Raw genomic sequence first — 26,216 nt, 5'->3', positions numbered from 1 at the left:
CCCAGAGTCATTTGAGATTATTGCTTTCTTTCCCCTCTTCTTGTCTTTATATCCCAACCCCCCAGTCATGGCTTTACTGATTTAGTGCAGGAGGCAGAAACTCAGAGGCACATATGGATTTCTAAGTCACATTGCCCACCCTCCCTTTGTCAAGGCCAGGTTAGCTTTCCCTAGACTCTGAGGTTAAAGTCTCACCCATAGGGTCAAATTATCCTCAGAGTTCCCATTTTTGAAGGTCTCCTCCTCGGCTCTTCTATTCATGCTATTCTGTTTGCACAGAATTCTCCTTGCCTTCTTACCTACTCTCTACCAGTCCAAGTTGTACCTAGCTTTTGAGTGTCACCTCCTCCAGGAAGTATTTCCCAGTTCTCCACCCTAATCTTCATCTTTCCCTTGCCTGAATTTCTGTAGCATTTCTAGTCAAGACCATTCTCTTGAGAAAGAACTGAATTGTGGTGTCATTTGTTGTTGTTATTGAGTCATTTTCAGTCATGTCTGACTCTCCATGACCTTGTTTGGGGTTTTCTTGGCAATGATACTGGAGTAGCTTGCCATTTCCTTCTCCAGCTCATTTTACAAATGAGGAAACTGAGGCAAACTGGGTAAAGTGACTTGCCCAGGGTCACACATCCAGTAAGTGTCTAAGGCCAGATTTGGATTTAGGAATTTAAGTCTTCCTGACTTCAGGCCAGCATTCTTTCCATGGTACCACACAGGTGCCCCTATTATGTCACAGGATCATAGACTTACAGCCAGAAGGAACCTTTGAGGTCATCTAATCCAACTCTTACTAATTTTATAAATTTTTATATTTTTATTTATTTCTTTATTTTGTGGGGCAATGAGGGTTAAGTGACTTGCCCAGGGTTACACAGCTAGTAAGTCAAGTATCCGAGGCTGGATTTAAACTCAGGTCCTCCTGAATCCAGGGCCAGTGCTTTATCTACTGCGCCACCTAGCTGCCCCCTCTTGCTCATTTTATAAATGAAGAAACTGAGACCCAGAAAAAGGGGGAGTGAATTGCCTAAGGTCACACAGGTAGTAGGAAAGGTGAGGATTTTAATACAGGTCTTCTGTCCCCAAATTCATTGTGTCATGCATGTGATAGTCATGTTGCCTCAGCAGGGCAGAGATCTCCCTGAAGGCTGGAACTGTACTTTCTTTACTCTGCTCCTTAACAGCAACTAGCACCAAACCGGGCAATTCAATTTGATAAACATTTGTTAAGTACCTACTGTGTGCCAGCCATTGTGCTAAGTCCTGGGTACATGGCAGGTGCTTAATATATAATAACAAATCACACTTTGAGGTTTGCGATGTATTGGTCTCACATCAATCCATGAGGTAGGTAATGTAAGTATTATTCTACCCATGCTATAAAACTGGGTGTAATAACATACTCAAAAATCTGAGGCTCTAGAGGGTGTAGAGGCTTGCCTATGATCATGGTCTAAAGCAGGATTCAAATTCAAGTTTCCTGCTCTTGTTTTAATTGAATTCAAATTGAATTCCAATCCGGCTCTTGCTCAACAACACCATACTACTTTTAATAAATACTGGTTGATTGTCAAGAGGTCTTCTCCTACCTCTCACAAAGATCAATCACCCCCTATGGTGGATCAAGTTCTTTCCTATTTCCGCTTGTAAAGGTTTGTTTAAAATTCTATTCACTTGGGATTTAGAACTTAAGGATCCTAAGAATAGAGTTCATCTTTTTCCTCCAAAGAAACACTCATTTCCTTTATTTCTGCTTGTGCAGAAATAGCCATATCCAGTTTTTTTTAAAAGTTGTTGGTTGGTGCTGCTTCCTTTTACCAGACCTTGCAAAACACCAGCCTGCCCCAGGATGACATTTTAGTTACTTGACTCTAACTCGGTTTCATTCCTACAAGTCCTTTTCCCCACAGTGACACAATTGTCCTGTGTACTAGAAACACACCAGCCTCTCCACAGAGTACAGGTCCCTTTCCTGCCAAATGGCTCTTCTTTCCAGCTAGGACAATTGCTTCCCTGCAGATAACAGCCCTGCAATGCACACATGCACACACAAAACCCCCAAACAAAACAAAACAAGAAGCACTCGTTGGCTAACTGTTGTGACAAGTCAGGCAGCTTTTCTGGCAGCCCTGCTATTCCCATCTGCACCCAATCTAGGCACCCAGAATAGAAGCTTGCAATTGTTGGGATTTAATGTTGTTGGGGGGGAAAAAGCACAACAGTAAATAGCAGGATAGACCCTGCGGCAGCCGTCTGAGCTGTGTCAAAGCACAATTAAAGTCTCCAATGAAGATGTTGTATAAAACCAGCACTCTGAACTTCCACCAGCGAGTAGAAACAACACCATCCCAATTGATGCGATCAATCTTTGAGAAGACGAAGATGAAATGGATCTCTCCCCCTTCTCTATGCCACTCACCCCTTACCACCAATGGTCACCGTACAAAGGAAAGTACCAAGAGAGCCTCTGCCTTGATCATGGCATACTGGAAATAGCACTGGATATATCATGAGCCAACAGTAACACTGAAAATATGTCCATGGAACTAATGGTCAATTTCTATCTATCTGTGGGTCTGTCTGTCTGTGTGTCTGTCTCTCTGCCCTCCTACCTCTGGACTTGATTTCCTTGCTATGGGGAACACCCAGTGAAGAGATGCTCTCTAGCAAGTCAGATTGACATCCCTGTTCTTCAACTTACAATTTTAGAGAATTGTCTGGGAGCCCTGGAAGTTAAATAACTCACTCCTGTCACAAAGTTATATGACAAGTATATGTCAAAGTATAACTTGAATCCAGACCTTTCTTACTCTGATGCTAGCTCTCTATCCACTACTCCTTGCTACCTTGTGTACTGTAATATAACTTCAAACAAGTATCTTGCCTTGCTTTGGCAATTAAAGTGTAAGGATTCATGCTTTATTCATCTTTGTCTTTCCTCTAGCTCCAAGCATAAACTCCTGCTCATTTAATTTGTAATAAGGAGGCCAAAAAGTGAGACACAAGGTTTTGTTTTGTTTTTGTTTTTAGTGAGGCAATTGGGGTTAAGTGACTTGCCCAGGGTCACACAGCTAGTAAGTGTCAAGTGTCTGAGGCTGGATTTGAACTCAGGTCCTCCTGACTCCAGAGCCAGTGCTCTATCCACTGCGCCACCTACCTGCCCTGAGACACAATTTTTCATGTTTATTCTTATTTCCAGGACATTTGCAGTGTATCCTTCTCTAAAAATCTCAGTAATTATAGGCATTTCTCTATTAAGTTCAGGCCTCATACTGTGCACTGGGCTCATGAGATCTTCCCCCCCTCCCATCTTCCCACCTGACCAAGAAAGTAAGCTTCTTGAGGACACACTATTTTCTTTTACTTTTGTATCGTCAGCATTTAGCACACAGTAGGTACTTGCTAGTTGAATGAATAAATGAGTGAACAAATGGATCTTTGACCAGGTGATCTTTTGAACTTGAAGGAGGAACTCGTGTTCTTGGAAAGATAACTTTCGAACTCAAGAATGAGCTGGTGAAAATAGCTGAAGGTATGCTGATAGGGAAACATGTCTCCTACAACATACTTCAGTCCTCTTTCACCTCCTCATCCTTTTTTTGTGCTGTCTAGAGATAATAGGTGCCAGCCCCTCTGGATCTAGATATATCTAAAGTAGCTTCAATTTTTCAGCTCTGGTAACAATTATGGTTGAAGTTGAACTCAGCATTCCCCAGAAATCTTATCCACCTGTGATATCAGGCTGAATTAAAAGGCAATGCAACCACAATTTCTTGGACTTCATCTTGGGGAATTTTAGGTTGTGAAATCCAAAAAATTTGGTCAGTAGTAGGAGCTGCTATCTTTCTCTTTTTCTGCAGCATCATTATGCCTGTTTTGTCTTTCCAAAACTCTCTGTGACCTGATGGTGTGTCCAACACTGAAGAAGAGGCAGCCCAACTTGGTAATATGTCTTGTGTTTTTTTCTGGCACATCTTTCCCCACAGGACTCCATTGTGACAGTGACAAGAACACAGATTTCACTAGAAGCACCAGGGCTCGGGAAGGCTGTTTACATTACACCTTATAATGAAGAGTAGTGGATCCTAAGTTCAGGGGTAGGTAGACCTGTTTGCTTGTAATCTCTTTTATATTGTTTTTATCCTTGGCTTCTTCAGTCTGAACATGGTTTGTCAGTAGCTACTACTATGTTTTTAGTGATAGCTAACAAGGACAAAAAGAGAACCAACCCATTCTGTGCCATGAAACTGTCATCCTCTAAGGACTGGTGTCTCCCAGAAAGCACAAGGTAGAGACTACAAGCCAAGTCCTTGCCACTGTCCACATGTAGGCTGGACTAATCAATATCATATTACAAAAAGCACTTGGCCTCATTTATCCCTACTGATGCCTAGGGAATCCTTAATATATTGAGCTTGGAAAGTGCAGGTTATGCGTATTTGATGAGATGTTCCTTTGGCGGGCTTGGTATTTAGAAATATTCAGGAAGGAGCTTGGAGCATATCTCCTTCACTTTTGTGGGCTATGGAAGTTGACTGCTGTAGGAGGAATAGGAACTGGATGAGCTCTTCCTTTCAAGGAAGGATGGGGATAGTTCTCCTACCATGGTAGTTAAGGAGACTAGCAGGAAGAAGAGCTGGTGTTTGTCCTTTGTTTTCTTTTTTTCTTTTTTTTGGTCAGGCAATGGGGGTTAAGTGACTTGCCCAGCGTCACACAGCTAGTAAGTGTCCCAGCTAGTAAGTATCAAGTCTCTGAGGCTGGATTTGCATTCAGGTCCTCCTGAATCCAGGGCCGGTGCTTTATCCACTGAGTCATCTACCTGCCCTTTATTTTTGAAGAGGAACATGACATCTCTTGATGTCATGACTTGCAGTGAATTGGATTGAAGTGAGGGAGGGCTGTGCAAAGTCACTAACCTCACTCACTCCTCCAGAGCCATCTGGGTCCAGTGGCATGATATAGATCAGGATGACTGGAGATGGCCCCAGATGTTTGGGGTTAAATGACTTGCCCAGGGTCACACAGCTAGTAAGTGTCTAAGGTGAGATTTGAACTCAGTTCCTCCCAACCTCAGGGTCAGTGTTCTATAAACTGTGCCACTTAGCTGCCCAGGGAGAAAACGTAGATTCATTGGAAGGACTAGATAAAAATCCATCAATCCACAAGTATTTGTTAAGTGTCTACTAAATGTCTGGCTACCTAGACACTGGATATGCAAATGCAAACAAGATCCACAGCCCCTGCCCCCAAAGGAGCTTACATTCTACTCGAAGACTAACTATGTGTTCCCAGTTAAGCAGTTACTCAATAAATACTGTTAATATGAATGTGTGGGTTATCTGGATTCGATAGAGATGCCTTATTATCCAAAAGTATTGTCTATGAAACCTTAGGTTATAGGAACAAAATGTCCTTCAACTGAACTCTAAACTGAACCCAGACAGCTAGCAGATAAAAGTCCCTACCTGGTGACTCCTTTTCCCTCAGGATAGTAAGTCCCTATGTTATGGGGACATCTGGGCATCCTCATTCTAGCCAAACCCTTATTTGGAATCCTGTGATTTTATCATGATACTTCCGCATTTCCTCCATACTTGTTAAACTGAAATTGTTAAACTGCGTTTGCTTCTGGGTTGATTTTTGTATCATACTATTGAAATTGACAATACACTATAACCAATGGACAAAAATCCTTATATACCCTCAGAAAGAGGGAGTCTCTGAGCTCCCTTTGGAAGGGTCTTCACATGATCATGGTTCTTTCTTCTTGGGACAAAATAAATTGCTATTCTGTTTTTCCTGTCTGTCTCTGATCTGGGTTATCCTGTAGGAGACATTATGTTCTCTGATCTGGTTTTGTTCTGTGGGAAGATATGTCTCTGAATGATGATGACGGTGATGATTATCTTCATCATCATTATTATTAATTGTTATTATTATTTGTAGGAGACAGACAGATTAAACATATATTTCATTTTCAACAATACAAACGAAATACACAGTTATTTGTTTGTTTGTTTGGTTTTTTTTGCAGGGCAATGGGGGTTAAGTGACTTGCCCAGGGTCACACAGCTAGTAAGTATCAAGTGTCTGAGGCCGGATTTGAACTCAGGTCCTCCTGAATCCAGGGCTGGTGCTTTATCCACTGCACCACCTAGCTGCCCCCGAAATACACAGTTATTAGAGGGGGTACTAATAAATGAGGGAATCAGAAAAGGTTTCTTTAAGAAGATGATACTTGAGCTGAGCCCAGAAGGGAACTGGTGTTTCAGGGAGCAGAAATGAGGAGGGAGAGAATACTAGCTATGAGCAAAGGCACGGGGGCAGGGGAGGGAATTAGATGTACATGGCTAACTAGTTTTCTTGGGGTAGAGAGTATGGTGGGGGCACTAATGAGTAATCAGCCTAAAAAGAAAGGTTACAGCCAAACTGCTAAATGCCAAAGAAAGGGAAAGCAAGTATCATATTCTTGTATCATATTCTCATAGAGCTAGCTGTTTTGATAAAATTCCTGGAATTTTATGAGTGATATTAAGTAGGTGGTGATCAGATCAACTGCCCAGTGATTTCAACTGGAAGCTATTTGATTAGGAACCCAAAATAAACATTTTTTTAAAAGGAGAAGTGTAAAGGGACTTGTGCATGAGAAGGAGGAGTTGAGCCATACCCATTTCATTATCATTAGATAGTGGTGTTCTGGGTTGTGAGGCATTTACTCTAATGGGAATATTAATTTACTCAGCATAAATTTATTAAATTTCTGCCACCTACAAGATGTTATGCAGGCACTGGAGACACAAAGATAAATAAGACATAGTCCCAGCCCTTAAGAAGTTGCCTTTCAGTGGATAGAGCACCGGCCCTGGAGTCAGGAGTACCTGAGTTCAAATCTGGCCTCAGACACTTAACACTTATTAGCTGTGTGACCCTGGGCAAGTCACTTAACCCCAATTGCCTCACTAAAAAAAAAAAAAGAGGAAGAAGTTGGCTTTCAAGGCAACATGATGTAGAGGAGTATTAGCCTGGGAGTCAGGAAGACATTGGTACAAATTCTGTTTCTTCCAGTTATTATCTGTGTGACCATGAGCAAATCAAAACCTCTCTGAATCTTAGCTTCCTTTTCTGTAAAATGAGGAGAATAATACTACAGTATCTCCCTCACAGGGTTGTTGTGAGAATCAAACAGCATGATATATGCATATTGCAAACTTTAATGGTCTATATAAATGCTTGTTATTATTAGCAATAATTAGTACCACTACTACCACCACCACTATTATTACAACTGCCACTACTACCACTACCACGACCACTACTGTCATCACTACTACTACCACCACCACCACTACCACTACAACCACTATCATTACCACCACCAACGCTACCACTACCACTACTGCTACCACTACCACCACTACCACCAATACTATTACTACTACTTATCCTAGAGGGGGATGTCTAAGATAATCTCTAGATAGATCTCAGCTAGCAAGACTCTCCTCAAAATGAATTCTATTCACCCATTCTTTAAGCTCCAGCTCAAATGTCAATCCCTCCATGAGGGTCTCCATGATCAGCTCAGTCAAACATGGATGCCATCACCAACAAAAGACCCCTGGTATATGTTATTCAGACTTCTTTAGTGGCATTTATAACATTCTGCTTTGATTTACGGTTATTTATGTCCATGTCTTACCTCACGCCTTACACACTAGACTGGGAACTTCTTGAGGGTTGGGGCTGTGTCTTATTCATCTTTGTGTCTCCAGTGCCTGCATGATGTCTTGTAGGTGGCAGAAATTTAATAAATTATGCTGAGTGAATTAATATTCCCATCCCCATTAGAGTAAATGCCTCACATCCCAGAACACCACTATCCAATGATAACAAAATGGACGTGGCTGGATTTGCTGGAGAGTTCTCTTCTACTTCTATCCTTGAGTTTCCTCTGTGGAATTTTTCAGTATCTTGTCTCTAGGATATCTTGGTCAGCAGGTTTTCCTTTCCATATCTTTGAGCCAAAATGTCATCAGAACTCTAATGTAAGTGTGGGGATTTTTTAAAGAAGTAGATTTCTGGCTGGACATGGTATCCATTTCTATAATCCCTCCTACTAGTAAGGCTGAGGCTGGAAGATCACGAGTTCAAGAATTCTGAATTGTAGTAGGGCTAAAGCTGATAGGATGTCCACACTAAGTCAGGAACCAATATGGTGAGTACTTGGGTTTTGGGAAGTCACTAAGTTGTCTAAGGAGAGGTGAAGCGGCCCAGGTTGGAAATGGAGCAAGCTGAAACTTCTGTGCTGATCAGTAGTGGGATTGGGCCAAAGAGAGGCCATTATAATTCCAGCCTAGGTAAAATAGGGAGAGCCAGTTAAAAAAAGATATCTGATCTTTAAAATGTCCAGCACATACCCCTTGGCTGTCTATAATATGAGTGTGGAGCAAAAGGGGTTAACAGAAACCTAAGTTGACCAGGCATCTGAGAGAAGATTGGTGCCCATGCAAAAATTGTCCAAACATCCTGGATATTCTTGACATTCTTTTTCCCCGTTCTTTCAATATTGTTGAAGTTGATCTCCACTGAAGTATCCCCCACCTTGGTATCTTCAGTCCTCTGAAATGGGCTACCAGTGAAGGACAAAATCCAATGATGATTCTTTTGTATTGCCTTGGCACCTTCCCCAGTAGCCATGGCATCACCACTGGGCATTCTGCCTACTGAAGTGAGCCTTCACCTTGCACACCATCTTCTTTCCAAGCTGTTTACAGTTCCCATGGCAACACATAGGCAACCCACCTTCATGGCAGGCGAGTAATAGCTATCTCTCTAAATCTATCACAACTATGGTCTTGGCTGTCAATTTCCTATTTTTAATTGAAATTATATCATTCTCCAGCTGAACTACCAGTTTTGTAGTATTCCATTGACAGAATGTGGTTCTTCAGTCTCTCATGCTATCAGTCTTAAGACGATCAGAAGCTCACACACTATGGATTTGTTCCCATAGGCCATATGGAGGGAAACCACTAGTCAACCAAAAGGGTTACTGAGCTACAGATTGTATTCTTTGGGGCTACTTCCTCAGGTAGATCTGATATTTCTGGAAAAGAATTCTATGTATATCCTTAAAAAAAAAGATTGCAAACAACAGACAGACTTAAAGAAAAATAGTCATGTGAGCCCTATAATTCATTACAAATCACATTTAAAAACAGCAGAGAGCTTCTGGTCCTCCACTGTCAACCCTTTACCAATTTCCTAATACAGCCCTTGGTTTGTATTTTTAGGTGCAGTGTCTTTCAGCGAATGAGACATGAACCACCTGAGTGTTTGCACATAAACTTTTAGTGCAAACATGTATTTGGCTGAGCAGGGCCCAGATGATGCACAGGACATGTTTTCTTGCCTGGCTGATGCTGGATTTGTGAGATGAAAATTCTGTCTGCTTTACCAAAGCGTTTCCCTTAAACCACAGAAGACCATGGTGAGTGTGCATGTGTGTGTGTGTGTGTGTGTGTGTGTGTGAGAGAGAGAGAGAGAGAGAGACAGAGAGAGAGAGATAGAGACAGAGAGAGAGACAGAGAGAGACAGAGAGACAGAGAGAGACAGACACAGAGAGAGAGACAGAGACAGAGAGAGAGACAGAGAGAGACAGACACAGAGAGAGAGACAGACACAGAGAGAGAGACAGAGACAGAGACAGAGAGAGACAGAGACAGAGAGAGAGACAGAGACAGAGAGAGAGATAGAGACAGAGAGAGAGAGACAGACACAGAGAGAGAGACAGAGACAGAGAGAGAGACAGAGAGATAGAGAGAGAGAGACAGAGAGAGAGACAGAGAGAGACAGACACAGAGAGAGACAGAGAGAGACAGACACAGAGAGAGAGACAGAGACAGAGAGACAGAGACAGAGAGAGAGAGAGACAGAGACAGAGAGAGAGACACACACACACAGAGAGACAGAGAGAGAGAGAGAGAGAGAGAGAGAGAGAGAGAGAGAGAGAGAGAGAGAGAGAGAGAGAGAAGCAGGATCCAGCTTTGTCCTTTACACATTTTACTTTAAGGCAAATTACTTCCGTGGTGAAAACTTTTCATTTCTTTCCTGAAGAACATCCTTCGACCTAAATTTGTACCCCAGGGAAGTGTGTATGTGTGTGTTTGTGTGTACTTGTGTATGTGTTTGGAGGCTGTGTTCTCATCGGTCCCTGAGACCCCTGAAGAACAAACTGTGTCTCTCCAGGTTGTGAAGAGCTCTGACCTTGGCTGGTTGCCCAGGGAAGGAGCTCTCAGCAGAAAGGTAGTGCAGTCGCTGAAAGCTGTCTGCAACAGTATAATATCCTGCCCCTCTCAGTTCTTCTGTGTCTATCTTGGCTTGTTTTCCCATCTGGAGCAAGGGTTTAGGGAGAGGCAATGTAAATTTTTTGAGAGTTTGTTCTACACAGCCTTCCTCTGAGCTTTCAGTGTGAGGCATATCTCCTGTCCTGGTCCACAGATCCCCCTTAATTTCTATTACACCAGGGCCATTCTCAGAATGGTGATAGCTGGCCACACTTAAATCCTGTTCACTGGCAAGTCGGGACATCACCGTTGTGGTATCTTTGGTTCTCTTTGGGAATGAAGGATGAACAACAGCAACAACAGCTGGCCACCCTTGGAGATGACCAGGCAGGGCCATTTGTGAAGACATAGACATAGAAACCGTAGTATTGAAAACATCTTAATATTAAAAGGTAATTTAGGGGCAGCTAGGTGGCACAGTGGATAGAGCACTGGCCCTGGATTCAGGAGGACCTGAATTCAAATCCGGGCTCAGACACTTAACACTTACTAGCTATGTGACCCTGGGCAAATCACTTAACCCCAATTGCCTCACCAAAAAAAAAGGTAATTTGGAGGTTATCGAGTATAACCTTCCATTTAGTTGACCTTTTCTATTGCATCCCTGCTTGAATACTTCCAGTGATGGTAACCTCACTCCCTTTCAAGGGAGCCCATTGCGTTCTTGGGTAGTAAATTCTTCCTCATAATGAGCCAAAAATTCTCTTCCTTATAACTTCTATCCATATAGTAGTGGAAGCAAGAGGATACAAGACAAGGAGAAACCCAAAGGAATCCCAAGAACTAGGATAATTCCAACTTCTCAGATTTCGTGCTCTATAACTTGTGGAAATAGGCAGTCATTAAGATCTCTTTCCTTCTAACTGAGGTCTCAATCTAATCACAACCTGAGTCTAAAGTTATTTATAAAGAGATTCTTCTGAGAGCACTGAGAATAGGTTATGAAGGCAACATGTGAACTGTGTTATTCATGCACAGGGGAAACTTAACTAATAGGCAATGAATGTCTGGAGCAGTAGCCTCAGTCCTTGCCTGTCTCCTGAGCTCCAGCCTTACATCAGCCATTGCCATCTCCACCTGTATGCCCCAAGGACATCTCAAAATCAACATGTGTAAAAAAGAACTCAACATCTTTCCTCCCTAAACAAGCCCCCTCTTCTAGGCTTCCTTGTTTCCATAGAGGACATCTTCCCAGTCACCCAGGTTTGGAACCTCAGAGTCATCCTTGTCTCTTCTCTCTCCATTCTTCAAATAGAATCAGTAGCCAAATCTTTTTAACTGAACCTCCATAATATTCCACCAAAATATTCCCTTCTCTCCATTCACAAAAGCTACCATCTCAGGGTATGTCCAGATCAACACTTGCCTGCACCTGATTGGACTTCCTGATTTAACCTCTCCCTTCTCTAATTCCATCCTACACACAATGGCTGAAATCCTCATTCTAAGGCTCAATCGTGTCACTCCCCTCAGAAACCTTCCTCATTTCTGTTGACATGATCTTAGGCACATAGAATTGGAACCTCACTCCCACAGCTTCCCTATCACCTCCAGGATAAAATACAAATTGCTCAGCATGACATCAAAAGCCATCCATAATCTGGCTCCCAACTACCTTTGCAGACTTATTTCATATCATATCCCCTTGACACATTCTCTATTTCAGCCAAAATGATTTCTGTCTTTTCTATGAATTTCACATTTGGAGTCCCACCTTTATGTGGTCTCTGAAGCCATCCCCAATGCCTAGAAGGCACTGTCTCCACCTCTCAGAATTCTTATCTTACTTCAAAGCTCAGAGCAGGTGGCATTTCTTTTATGAAACATTCCCAAATTCCCTGTCAGTAATACTCTCTCTTTCTACCTCGAATTATCTTATATTTACTTAGATCTGTACATGTAACTCCTAGTGGACTAGAAGCTTCTTGAGAACAGGGACTGTTTCCTTTTTGTCTTTCTATCTCAAGCAACTAGTAGAGTGTGTTGTACATGGTAGATGCTTATTTGCCTATATTTGAATTTCATGTTCTGCAAATTTAGTCCTTTCCAGGATGCCTTCCTGATTCATCTCCACAGAACTTTCTGTAGCATGACATAGAAACCTCTTCACACTGTAAACTCACTCCACCCCTTGACTGACTCACACCAGTCTTTCCCTTTGATTACATGGTTACTCCTTGACTCTCCATTTTAAGGAGAAAGCCCTAGCCAACAATGTCTTCATCATTCTCTAGGTTGCACCTCTGGCTCATTTCTTCAGAACTTCCTTCTACCATGCTATAAACCCTGGAAGCTCATTTCACCCCTGGACCCCTTCTCACATTGGATATAACCACTGCCCTTGCAGCCTTTCTCTCTTATTGGCTAGTTCCTCTTAGAACCTGCATTTTAAGGAGGATGCCCAGGTCAGCTATGTCTTTATTCCTCTTCAGACTGCTCCTGACTCTGGATTTTCTCTACTGTGCCCCTAAGCCTGGTACCTTCATTTTCTCCATCTCCTCTTCAATTTCTAGCTTCCTTCTCTGTGTTGTCTTTCCCCCATTAGAATGTAAATTCCTTGAGGGCAGAGACTGCCTTTCTTACTGCTTTTATTAGTATTACCAGCACTTAGCACAGGACCTGACACATAGTAAGTGCCTAATAAATGCTTCTTGATTCAACTTGACTTGAATTCATAGGCAGCTTATGACAGGAGTAGATTGTGAGATAACAGTTGTAAGTATAATTTCTCATCTTAAAAGACAGGATTTTAGAACTAAAAAAGACCTTACACATCTTCTTGCCTAATTCCTCATTTTACATGTGGGGGAAGCCCAGAGAGAAGAAATGTGCCTAAGTGGCAGAAACAAGATACAAACCCAGTACTAAATTGCGTATACCACTGTTGCTTCTCAGAAGAGACAGAGGACATGGTCTGGCAGATTTGATTTCTCTTCATACTACTCTGTGTCACCCTCCACAGAGTTGGAGAACCCAAGGAAGAGCACTGGCTGTGATCCTTTGTGGAGGCCCCTATACATACACCTTGTTGCTAGTGATTTTACCTGGTTGGCTGTTGCCTTTTACTCTTGGGCCCAATGACATGCATTCTATAGGTGTTGCTTCCAAGGCCAGGTTGGGAAGAGCTCTAGCTAATTCGTGCTGGAATATATTGGAAAAGTTGACCAGGCCCATCCTGAGGATCTTACCCTTACCAGGATATGTAACGAGCTCTCCTGGAAGCAGTCTCTTACTAGTCAGGCCCTTCAGGCTGGATGGGATTGCGCTGGTTAGAATTGGTCAATTGTTTTCCATTTCTTTTGACTAATAAACATTTGGATATTTCAGAATAACCTGCCACACTTTGAATATGAAGATGGTACCTGATCCCACTATCAGGGGGCTGTGGACATTGAGTTGTGCTGCTAGCAATGGGGATGGGGTACATTAAGACAGCCATATCCTTTTGCCCAGCCCCTTTTATCAACAGTGTCAGTTATGTCAGGGATGGCTAGTTAAAGGTAGGAGAAATGGAGATAGTCTAACTAGTCCAAGCAGAAATAAAATCTGTGCCGGAGGCACTGTTTCTAAACTACTGCCAAACCAATCTTCGTAAAACATCACTTTTATCACATCATTCCTGGGCTCAAATTCTTTAGTCATTCCCCAACGGCCATAGCAAAAAGCAAAAACTCCTAACCTAGCATCCAAAGCCTTCTACAACTTGGTCCCAACATAGTGCTCTGCCTCTATCTCCTACTAGTCCTCAACACAAACCATCTGGTCCCCTAACCTTATCTCCACTTTGTCCCCTGAACACACCTTATATATACCTCCCAGATCAAAAGGTTGAGAGGTAGGGGGGCAGCTAGGTGGCACAGTGGATAAAGCACTGGCCCTGGATTCAGGAGGATCTGAGTTCAAATCCGGCCTCAGACACTTGACACTTACTAGCTGTGTGACCCTGGTCAAGTCACTTAACCCCCATTGCCCTGCAAAACAAACAAACAAACAAACAAACAAACAAACACAAAACAAAACAAAACAAAAGGTTGAAAGGTAGAAGGAATTTTAGAGCTCAGCTACTTCAGATATCTCATTTTACAGATGAGGAGATTCCTGCCCTGTTGGGAAAGCTATGTGTTCAAATTATACAGGTACTAAGTAGCAGAACTGGAATCTGAACCCTTGTGATTCTAGAGTCATTCCTACATCGGTACCTTGGAATATCCCCCCTCCTTCTTCTTCTGGATCTCTTCCTGGATAAATCCATCCATTAATATCCAATTCAAGTCCCATCTTCTTCATTTTTTCTCTCTAAGCATCCTAGCCTAACTTGAACTCATAGAACCATCATGAACTAATAACACTCATCTGCTACATCACATAAAGCCCTGTAACATCTTTATCAGGTTGTCTGATCATTTCATTTGTCAGATTTGTTCCTTGTCTCCTCAGCTAGACTTTGAGTTCCACAAATGGCCCTCAGGAACAAATCTTCTCTTATGTTCAAGAAAAGTTTTATAGCCCAGGGCTGGGTGCATGGTAAGGTGTTCCACATAGGCTTATTGAACAGACAAGCCTTTTGTTTGTTCTATAATATATATAAGTTACTGAGACACATCAAGGGGTGTGTGTGTGTGTGTGTGTGTGTGTGTTTTCAGTCTCTATCTAGCCATTTACCAATGAAGCCATCTGTCTAAGCACAACTTTATCACCCTCCCTCCACCAACCGCATTACATAACTACTCAGCCATTACTTTTTTCCAAAAAAAGAATTGGGACAGAGGTAATCAGACATGTCACAATGCATCAAAGGATTGAAGTCACTGGTTGGGAAACTTAAGTAACTTAAGCCCCAACTTGAGTAAACTCGGTATCAGCAGGAGGCAGTAAATGGACAAGTTAAGCTCTCTTGTGCTTCCTGTCAGGGTAGTGTTTTATCCTTCAAAGAGCACTTTCCTATCCAAAAGGGCTAGGTGGCATTGTGGCTAGAGCACTAAGCCTGGAGTCAGGAAGAATTCAGATTTGACCTTAGACACTTAATAGCTGTGTGACCCTGGGCAAGTCACTTAACCTTTGTCTACTTCAGTTTTCTCAAATGTAAAAAGGAGATAACGAGAGCACCTATGTCCTTGGGTTGTTGTGGGGATAAAATGAGATTTTTTTTTTTTAAATTTCAAATGAGATATTTTTAAAGCACTTAGACCTGTACCTGGTACACAGTAAGTGCTTAATAAAATCCCTCCTTTCTTCTCTCCTTCCCTCTCACTTGATCCTCACAACAACCTGGCAAGATTGGTTGAGCAGGTCTCCTTATTTCCATTTTGCAGGTGAAGAAACCGAGGCCCAGAAAGTTTCAGTAACTTATTGGAGATGATGTAGCTGAGCTGAGTGGAAGAGCTAGGCAAGAACCCAGATCTCCCAACCAAGCTCTTCATTTCTGTCTTCTTCCCACCAAGTTGCCTAAGAAAACTCAGTGGAAAGTTTTTTTTTTAAAAAAAAGCCCTTCCAATGACATCTAAACCCAAAGACAAGAGACGATGGAAAAGATGCTTGTGGAGATTTGGCTGGAGCCTTCCCTATCTTTTCCTGACCCAAAGAATTGCTGAGAAATGCACTCAGTTTGCTTGGCATAGTCACTGTAAATGACAATGAAAGCCTCGAGCTACTCCTGAGAAACAGAGCCTGATACTAGGCATTAGACCCATGTTGCAGTTCAAAAGACAGAGTTGTTTTGTTTTGTTTTAGAGGAAAGCACAATTTGAACTTTTGAAAGACACAGCTTGAGTCTCAAGTTTGTTCTAAATATGGTCTCCAAGAGCCAGAATATTCCTTGGCTCAAAGCACAGGCAGAGTAGTACATAGTCAGCCTGGAAAAGAAGGCTTAGAATCCCCTGTTGGCAACTGTGTTCCTGCTCTTGTTCTAGGTGCCTTGAAGTGTTTTCCCAAACAAGCTCCCTTGCATTATCACCAGGACCTACTGCAGTCTTATTACACCAAGTACTTGAACTTTAATTAGAGATGATAGGTTGGAATCAGACACACGCTGATTGCATCCTTTTTTGTTTGTTGTTAAAATGCATCTGCATCGTCCCTCCTGACACAGGTCCCTAGCTCCTTCTTCTTCAACACCTATTCCCCTCCTCTTTGTTATCTCAAAATAAGCAGCCAAAACAACAACTCTTTGACTGTCACCTCCTCCCCCCCTACTTCCACCAAAACTTTATAGCACACAGAGTGGAAATGGGGGACTAATTAGCAATTATTTAATTTCAGAATTGGTCTAAGTCATGTCTTAGATCAACAAGCCAAGACAGCCTCATTTTGCAGAGGAAATCCATAGTAGAAAAAAATTACTTTCCCAAGGTCATAAAAGTTGTGAGCAGTAAAGCTGGGGCTTTTTCATCCCAAGGAAGTATGAAAAAGACCTACATATCCTTTCTTCCGAAGTTAGCAGCTGGTGAGTGAGAAACATTTTGGAGAACCCCACATTTCCTATCTGCCCCCAAAGGGAGCTAAAGCTTCAACCCAAGGGGCTCTGATTCAATGAATGCCAGGGAATCAGAGCAGTACTGTTGTTAGATCAACAAGAGTTATAATTAAGGGGCAGAAGGAAGACTGAAACTCAGGCCCAGGCAGGGAAGGGCTAGTTGGCCCTACCCAGTAGCACCAAATTCCTTGTCTGCAGAGACTGACTTTTCTGTTGAATAATAATGAACCCAATAATCTTAAGAAGTACTAATAAAACAACCCTGCTCAGCTCACTAATGTACAAACTCATAGGGAAGGAATGAGTGAGTGTCAAAATTGTAGAATTGTAAAGGAAGTGGGGTTGGGGGGGAGTGTAGTCTATGCACTGGTCCCAACTTGAAAGTCTGTTTATAGCAAGTCAACCCCTCTCTTCTGCTCCTGCATAATACAGTGCCTGAGCACAAAGCAATGTTCCCACCTCTGGGTGCCAAAGATCTCTTGTCTTTGTTATGATTCTCTTCTGACCTTATCACCTTATGTCCACAGCAGCAAAGCCCCCAACAGACCGCTGCCAGGGAATCCTGGAGATGGAAGTCAAACACCAAGACAGGAAAGCAATCCCCTCCCTATCCAGTTCCAGATACCCCAAGGATAGGGCAACACTGAGTTCCCTGTTCTCTGGTCCTTCTCCCTACCTCCCCAAACCCAAAGGGAGCAGGGAGCAGGCGCAGTCAGGAGGGATGACTTGTCCAGGGGAAGGAAGGGTCCTAATTGACCACTGGAACATAAAACCAGGAGGAATATAAATTACAAAAACCATTTTGAGAAACGAGCAGAGGAAGGTAAATAAAGGAGGGAAAGTACGTCGGAAAGAAAAGGAACAGGGAAAAGGGAGGCATAGATACACAAAGAAAGGCAGATGAAGGCGTGGAAATGTGGGTGTAAGTAAAAACCTATGTGTGCAAACGAGAATAAAAGCATTTCCGAATAAGCATGGGACAGTGTGAATGCAGTGTGTGGATGTGTATGCGTGGGGACGTTAATTCCCCCCTCCGGCCCCCCAAGGATCTAGGGGTACACCTAGCACCCCTGGAGGCGTTTGCGGTGACATGCTGCCAGGGTTGCGGGCAGGTGGCTCCGCTCCTACCCGGCTCGGCTCTGGCTGGGGCTCTATGCACGCGTCCCGCCCCCTCGGTCCCTTCTCACACTCTCCCACCCACCGCGCAGGCGCCTACGCGCTCTGTAATTGACAGCCCTGGCCACAGAGCTAGACTGGCTGAGTGACCGTGACCGTGACCGTGACCGCGCCCGGCGGGGGGTCAGGCAGACTCACCCGAGCCATGCCTCTGGCGGAGGATGACCGCCCTGCCCGGCGGAGGCGAGGCCGAGGAGGCGGCGGTGGCCGCGGCAGCGGCTGCAGCTGGGGTGGTGGCGGCGGCGTTGTTGGCTGCGGAGGCCGCTGCAGCCTCGCTGTCGGCTCCCGCCGCTGATCCTGCGGCTGCTGCGCCCGCTGCTGCTGCTTCCGCTGGCGCGGCGGCGTTGGCGGCCCCGGCTCGCCCCGGGGGCCGCTTGTCGCGGCCAGGCTCGGAGGTGGCCCGCCCGGCGGCCCCGTGGCGGCGCGGGCCGCTGCTCTGGATGTGAGACACGGCCTCGGCGGCCTGCATGTCCGGCGGCGCGAAGCGCGACAGCACCCGCAGCAGCGCCTGGGCCTTGTGCTCCTGCGTCTCGTCGTCGCTGTAGTCCGACACCCGGCATTCGTACACGCCTTCGTCCTGCCGCCGCACGGCCGACAGCCGCAGCCTGTGCGAGATGTCATTGCCCTGTACCCGCACCGTCTGCAAGAGAGGCGACACGGCGGGCCCCGGGGTTAGAGGCCACCTCCACATCCCCGGAGCCCGCGACCCCAATGTGCCACCTCAGTTTGCTGGCACATGACCAACCCCCAACCCCTCCCTTGAGACCGCACCCCGCACTGGGTCACTCCGTGACCCCATAGTATCCGTCCCCCTCGAACCAGCCCCCTGCGCCCACTCCATGCATTAGCCTCCTGCCTCCCTCCCATCCTCCCATCGCTTACACTGATCCCTATCTGGCCTCCCACGCACAGGCCTCCTGCACTTGTCCGTGCATCTCCTATTTTTATCAGCTCCGCGGTGCCCCTTCCCTTCATTGGAGCCCAGATAGCTCCCCTGCTCCATAGCCCCTGGTAGCATCTTGTCTAGTTAGTCTCTTCTCTGTCTCTTTCTATCCTCCTCCCCATACAATTCTCCCCTCTGTATTAAGTAACCCCCTTCACTTCTGAATATTTCTTTTATACCTACTCCTCTCTTCCCCATTTCCCTCTCCTGTTAAGCATCCTTGCAGATCTTCTCCGACTTAGTCTTTCTACAGTACTTCTTCAGTCTCACATCACACCCCCCACCCACAGAACAAAATCAGTCCAGTATTCATTAACTCCCTGTGTGTACTGTAATCAATCGCTTCAAGCTTCCTATATTAGCCCTTCTTCTTCTCTTTTAACATTAGCCTTCCATTGCATTTCCAGAAAAGGCTGCAGTTTTCCTGGTGTATTTTTTTGGGTTAAATTTTGTATCTGTTTCCCCACCTTATCACTAGTTAATGCTCTTTCCAAGTTCAAGACTCTCTGATCCTAGGCCCTTGCACCATAGGGAAGTGGTCTCTGAAAAACTGCAGATACTTTTCTCAAGATCTCAAAGCTTTTCCCATAATACTCCACAGTCCCCAAGGAGAATTAAGATATTTTAGCTAGTGTACCCCCCCAACATTCTAACACTCACAAAGCACCTATTTTCCTCCCAAATTTCCTTATTCCCCCAAAGCAAACCATTCCTCTCCTCTAAGTCTTCAATACGAAATATCCAGACCCCTTCACTCAATAAATGATGCTACCTCCACACAATACAATTATGACTCTACAATTTCATCTCTAATTCCCATCTTCTCCCCCTGCAACAATGTATTCCAGATCCACAGCCTCCCTCAATCCAATATCTTTCCTCAAAAATTGGCCAAACACAAAACGATTGAATTGTATTGTTTTCTACAGACACAACTAAGGTGATGTGGTGAAAAGCTGTTTAGCAGCATAGGGGAGGACAGTTCTGAGAACTGATAGGGAATATTTTGGGGAAAGGGAGGCAAATGATCTGAGCACATAAGTGATTGCAAATAATAGGGATTTAACATTTGCTGGGAGAAAAGAAAGGCCAAGAAGTGGGTTAGCAAAATGAATAGCATTTAGCACATGGTCTGGGATGAAGTGTTTTTACAGGTGAGAGCAAATCAGAGAATGGAGACAAATGTCATGTTCTTTTGATTTACAAGAAATGAAACTTGACTGGAACAAATAATAGCAGATGGAGCCTTGACACTTGGAAAGCAGCAGAAAAATGCAAAATTACAAGAGTTGCAAGAAAGCAGTTTGCTCTATTAGGTAAAATAGGCTCAGGTGAAAGGATGTTAGCTGTGGGAAGAAAATCCACCAAGAGGGGTCCCCCACACACCATAGCTGTTGCTCTACACTTACGCTGATTTTGGTTGCATCCTTATTTGTTACCTAAAATGCAAAGAGGGAGAGATGTTAGACTACAATCTTCTAGTTTATAGAATAGCATCTCCCACATTAAAGGGGGGCCTCATCCCAGTTGTTACACTCCCTTCAGAGCAAGTTCCCAAACTTCAGATTTGGGGGGCCTAAGGCAGGATCTAATTGATGTATAAGATGATTATAGATAGGGATTTCTGCATGGTAGGGCTGTGTGGCATGTTCCCAAGGGCAGATGGGACTTCAGGGTACCCATGTCCCTATCCTTGCAAGCAGGAATCCACTGGGAGCAGCCTTAGGGCTTGGGGGTGGGGAAGGGGGAAGAGTAATGAGACAATCAGATCAGGCTCCAAGTTTGTACACATAAAACTGAACTGGGGCTCCTACTCACAGCAGGCATTAAAAGGAATTGATGCATCCCCACAGGAGGAATTGGAGGGGGATGCCACTACAAAGTGCCTTGGGTCTACTCTCAATTGCAACTATGGTGATGGATCAATTCCCCTGAATATTTTTTCTTCTTTTTCTCTACCCCCAATACACTGGTGGGATTCCCTGTGAGTTTAATCAACTGGATGGGGGTTCTGGTATCTAGGGAGAATGTTGAGCATTTCCACAATACTGGTGACAACAAGGCCCTCAACGTAGGGGGACTGGACTCCAATCAGTCCAGGAAGGTTGGAAAAAAGCCAGATTGGGGGAGGGAGCATTATATGTGCCAGAGCCAGTGGAAGGCCTGTTTCCAGTGAGTCTCTTCTGGTGGGAGATAAGGGAAATGACTGGTCATTTCTGCAGGTAGATTAATTTCAGCCTCAAGGTCGGGCCCTATCTCTGACTCCTAAAATTCTGGGTCTGGGAGAGGTCCAGACTGGGATCAATCCAGTTTGATGCCCCTTCCTTGGTTGGGATTAGAGCTAGGCACATTCTGTATTCTTTCATTAAACAAACGTGATAATATAGGTAGCATGTTTTGCACACGTTAAAGCTTCGGTATTAATACTGTCATCCTTGTTATTTTGATCCTTGGAAACCCATAAAAGAGACGCTTCAGGTTCATTCCCATATGCAGTATCGATGCAGGGCAGGGCCTCTGCACTTAATATTCGCTTGAGAAAAGGACTGAACACTGCTTTTGGGAAGTTTTTTTTATGGGGTGGGGAGTGGAGTGGAGGATGAAGTGGTGGAAAGGAATCAGAGAGGGTGGAGAGGATGGTTACGACTTCCCTACCATCAAAGGACTTCCTCATCCTCCACTGGCCCGCTGACAGTGGCCATGCCTTCTCAATACACAGCACACAGCAAGAAGTGGGGCTTTTACTCTCGCCTTTGTTGGATCAGAAGCGGTGAGGTGAAGGGTGAATCTATCCCCTCCCCCTCTCGTTCTACTTTCCCCACCCCCTCCCCCACGGGGGTCGTGGAAGGAGCTTAATTCTTTTACCTTGTTTCTGCTGCCTGGGGCACTGAGCGCTAATTCGTGGGCCAGCTCCCGGGGCGGGTCTTTAAGATACCACCACTGGATCTCCAACGAGTAGGAGGTTGATCCACTCGCCCGAAAAGCACAGGGCATCTCAATATCTTCTCCCTCCCTAACAGTCACATCTTTGGGGACTTCGGTGAATGTAGCTGAGAGGGAAAAGACAGAAGTGACAGATTGGGGTTGGCTGAGCTGAGCGCCGCTGGGATATCTGGGTTCAAATTGGATAAAGGGAGAGATAAACCCAAACCAGCCCATTTCGGCAGTGGCCAGAGCTAACCATTTCCCAGAAGATACTCGGGGAGGTCGGGCGCAGGTTCAGGTGGCTAGCTTTGGGAGAAGAGAAGGTAAAGAAATCAGGGCTCCCTCTTACAGTTTAGCCCTAGGCTCCTATTATATAGCACCATTCAGGGAAAGGAATACGGAAGCAAAGTTTAGTCATGTATCTCTAGAGGAAAGAACACTTTGCAGGGAAACGTGGACACGGTCATTATTCTCTTGTAGAATCTGGCCCAGCTGTGGAGGGGGCCAGGATTGGGTGGGGAGGCATCTTGGGTCTTTGGCATCCGTCGGAGATTTGACTGGAGCCATGTCTACCCCCCCCCCCCCCCAATCCCCAGTCTTTCCTCTGCAAAACCGCTCTGCTGCCCTTATCCGCAACTGCGTCCCCCCTCCCCCCCCCTCCCCCCAGTTTCACCTCACTCGCCAGCCCCAGAACAGCAGAAGAGGATCTCTGTAGCCCCTCACACGCTGCGCCAGACCCCTCCCCAACCTTCCCCAAGAACTCAGATCTCTTCCTCTGTTCGCACAGAGCCTGGCAGCCTCTTAGGCTCGGGGCACCCCCAGCTCCCGGCTTCTGCTTTCAGCACCAGCGGGAGCTGAAGGGATTGAGCGGCTGCGAAGAAAGATACTGGATCATGGAGCTCATCGGTGCTTGCACTGTTTTTATATGGGGATGTAAAAGCTGCCTTATGAAGTGCTCGGTCCCTTCGCAGTTTCAGGTTCCTATTCATACCCTAATACTCTGGCCCTGAACAGGCGAATGCACCCGGGCAGATTTCTCTTGTATCTTTGCTTTCTGAAAAGGGTGGGTGGGGAGATCTTCAAAATCGCCCATCGACTCCCCGTCTCCTGTGTCCCCTCCCCCACGGCCGAATCAGGGAAAGTTTGGGACTCACCGTTGGCTATGAGGAGCAGCGGGGCATGCAGCAGCAGGTATCGGAGGGCGCTGATCGGTCCCCGCTGTTCCATTTCACGTGGGGAGAGTTTGGAGAGCGGGCCGAGGGGACAAGCGGATGTAGGCGCCGGGCGCGGCTAGGACATCTCCAAATCCATGGCCCCCCGACCGGCTCGGACCCTGGTCCAGCTTGGGCGAAGGTGGCTTGCCTCCTCTCCCCACCGCCACCCAAAGCCACCAATCAACCCCTTCTGTTTTATTTTCGGGAGAGCGGGAGAAAGGGCGAAGCACGGGGGAGGGGCTGGTGTGCTAGGATGGGAGGAAGGATAAATTCCACAGGATGGGAGGCGCCGGTCGCCCGAGGGTGTGTGTGCGCGCCGGTGCGCTGCCAGTGCCGGTCCGTCTGTCCGCCCGCCTGTCTGCCCTTCTGGCTGGCTGTTTCTGTAGCTCGATCCCTAAAGCGAGTTAGTCGGATGGGGAAGCGGATTTCACTCGGCTCCGGAAGATCCGCGATTCAGTATCCGCCAGCGAGGCAGGGGTCCCGGGCACCGCGCCAGGACCCATCCCCCAATGCCTCTCGGCTCGGGCTAGCCGGGAGGAGGCGGGGTGAGTCGGCAGCAGCGCGGGGGTCTCAAGCACAGCGTTATGAACTCCGGTCGCTGGGCTACCCCGCAGTAGGCGCTGAGAACCACTGGCACTAGGGAGCCACTCAAGAGCCGGGCTCTTTGCCTTCTCTTCCTCTCCTCTTTCTGCTTTTTTCTCCTCTCGCTTTTTCTGCCCGTCGCCGCCCCCCCAACCCCTTTCGTGACTCCACCAGCCAACACTGCTCAGCCTCAGAACGGAAATCTGACGTCCAAGCGTAACGCGTTTTTGGTGATAGCCGGTCCGGAAAAGCCAAAGGAGAGGGAGAGAAAGTGGTCACTGTTGGGGCTCGAGTATCCCTTCCTACCCTGCTCCTGGGGCTGGATCCACCAGAGCGCGATTTTCATCCCCCCCCTCCCTCCCCGACCTCAAGCTCTTCTTCCCTCCATCCCCCCAGCCAGCGCAGTGCCTCCAGATCTCTAGTGCAAAAATGGACCGCCCCCTGCATCCCAGAGGATGTCCTGCCTTGTGCTTCATTTTGGGGGGCCTCATCCCTAGTCTAGACCTCCCCCACTCCACTAACACATTGCGCCAAAAGCGCCCCGCAGCGCCGCGCCGCGCCCTCACCCGCTGGGTCGTGCAGACCACTTCCCACAGGGTGGATACTTTCTCTCCAACACCTCGTTCCAAATTGCCTGAAAATTCTCCCCATCACCCTCGGGACATTCCTGGTGACGTCTAGGGGGGAAGCGTCCCTCTTTCTTCCGCAGCCCCTCCCTTCCCTCTTCCCCCAGCTTCCAACTTCTTACCTCGGTTTCTTAAGCAGGCTGACCCAAGCAACGATGATCAAGCCCCAGTCCATGGCTAGCAGAACAGGAGACCAGTTAGAAAAGACAGCTAGGAGATGGGGGAGGGGCGGGGCGGAGGAGGCGCTGGGACCTTGGGGGTGTGCGGGTGCTCCCGGAACCGGGGGGCAGTTGGCAGTGAGAACCAGAAGGAAGGACCAGGTCCCCAAGAGCGGAGCAGGCACCAGAAGTCCGCAGTGGATCACCGAGGAGAAGTGAGCTCGAAGCAGGTGCCTCTGTTGGAGAGAGAGAGCTATGACCGTGGGAGATGGGAGGAGGAGGAGGAGGCGCAGGAGAAGTGGGGAGGCCAGGAGGGAGGGAGAAAAAGACGGGAGGGAGGGAAAAGGAAAAACGAGGAGAGGAGGGGTCGCGCGAGAGAAGGAGGTTGGCAAGGACAATGTGGAGATAAACTAGTTGATCCAAGGTTGGGGAGATTTCCGGGAGGGTTAGAGGATCGAGGCTGGTTCCCTACGCCCTCTTAAGCCCCCTTCCTCCTTTTACTTCCCAGAGCCCACGCTGCACTAGAGGGAGATCCCGAGGAGGGGGAACAGGAGTCACTTCCTCCAGGCCCATTCCTGACCTTGTTTGCAGCCTTCACCCCGATTCCACTCCCCCCAAGAACCCCAGCGACAGCTGGCTCCCTTCTGGAAACCTCACATTTGAACCTCTTAACCAGCCCAAGCCCAGATAACTGAATTTGGGGATGAGAAGCACACACGTTCCCACTCTCTAAGTTAAAAAAAAAAAAAAGGTTGTAGACTCCGAGGAAACTAGGGAGCAGGAACACGCTGAGCTCCTTTGATTTGTTCTTTATAACTCCACAGGTATCGGGCCTTCTTTTTCTCCATCTTAAACGTGATCATTTCTAGCTCCTGGTCATCTTCTCCACACAGCAGGTGTTTCATAAGTGTTTGTTTGAATAAATTCACAGAAGTCCAGTAGAATGTAAGCACCTTGTGGGCAGGGATAAGTTTTTCTCATTTATCTCTCTATCCTTAGAGTATAGCTTAGTACCATCCTTGCAGATGAAGGGTAATTAATGAGTGCCTTCCTGTTGGACTGTATTGAATTGCTTAGGTGGTTTCTTCATATTGAATCACCATTACCAAGTTCTTAGAAGGGAAGTCAAAGTCTGGCAAGCTCTTGCCTAACACTCCAAAAGAGTTGACAGAGACCTTGGGCCTGGCTGGGGAAGGTATTTTCCTTTCAGCTGAAGGCTACACATACATTCCAATAGATGATGTTATCCAGTAGCCAAAAAATGAGTGTGCTTTAGAAGTTCTTCACTGAATCCCTGCTAAACAAAGGGAGGTCAGGACTTAGACTTTGAATAGAAAGAGCAAGGAATTGAGAATCAAGATAATTGAGTTTTTGGTTTTACTACTAATTGTGTGACCAGAATACTGGCTATGTGATCATGTGCCACTCATTTCTTTCTTTGGACCTTAATTTCCCCATCTATAAAATGAAAAGGGGAGGGGGGCAAGGGATGACTAGACTATTTCAAAGGTCTCTAGCTCAAGGATTTTGAAAGTCCAAACTTTCTAATTTCTCAAGTAATAACACAAGAATTTTTACCCTGTATTGGGTTTATGACCCATCTAGCCCAGAAATCTGATTCTGACCAGACAGAGGAAACATTGATTAAGGATGTAGATATTTTTCACTTAATAGATCCCTATGACTCTATTCTCAAAGCGCACTGGATCTGTAATCAAAAAAAGTATATAGGACTCCTCATTCTGCCACTTACTACCTGTGTGACTCAGTATAAGTAATA

At 45.9% G+C, this 26,216-nt stretch overlaps 1 protein-coding gene across 2 annotated transcripts in view; it reads right to left on the bottom strand.

Annotated features, from left to right (window-relative positions):
• The window catches only part of VSTM2B (V-set and transmembrane domain containing 2B), a 59,815-nt gene extending 34,897 nt beyond the window's left edge, over positions 1-24,918 (bottom strand). Inside the window, exons 1-5 of one of the 2 annotated variants that reach the window (XM_043979983.1) lie at positions 24,401-24,918; positions 23,011-23,855; positions 21,797-21,981; positions 20,341-20,370; positions 18,127-18,628 (exon numbers count right to left, since the gene is read on the bottom strand). In XM_043979983.1, the coding sequence (XP_043835918.1) occupies positions 18,127-18,628; positions 20,341-20,370; positions 21,797-21,981; positions 23,011-23,083 (790 nt within the window). In that variant the 5' untranslated portion in view covers positions 23,084-23,855; positions 24,401-24,918. Of the gene's footprint in view, positions 1-18,126; positions 18,629-20,340; positions 20,371-21,796; positions 21,982-23,010; positions 23,856-24,218; positions 24,349-24,400 lie in introns of those variants that run through there. The other variant, XM_043979984.1, reaches the window with a different exon arrangement.
• Positions 24,919-26,216: the final 1,298 nt, after the last annotated feature.

This window comes from Dromiciops gliroides, chromosome 2, assembly GCF_019393635.1.
Source record: "Dromiciops gliroides isolate mDroGli1 chromosome 2, mDroGli1.pri, whole genome shotgun sequence".
Taxonomy (NCBI): domain Eukaryota; kingdom Metazoa; phylum Chordata; class Mammalia; order Microbiotheria; family Microbiotheriidae; genus Dromiciops; species Dromiciops gliroides.
This window is presented reverse-complemented; position numbering and strand designations above follow the sequence as displayed.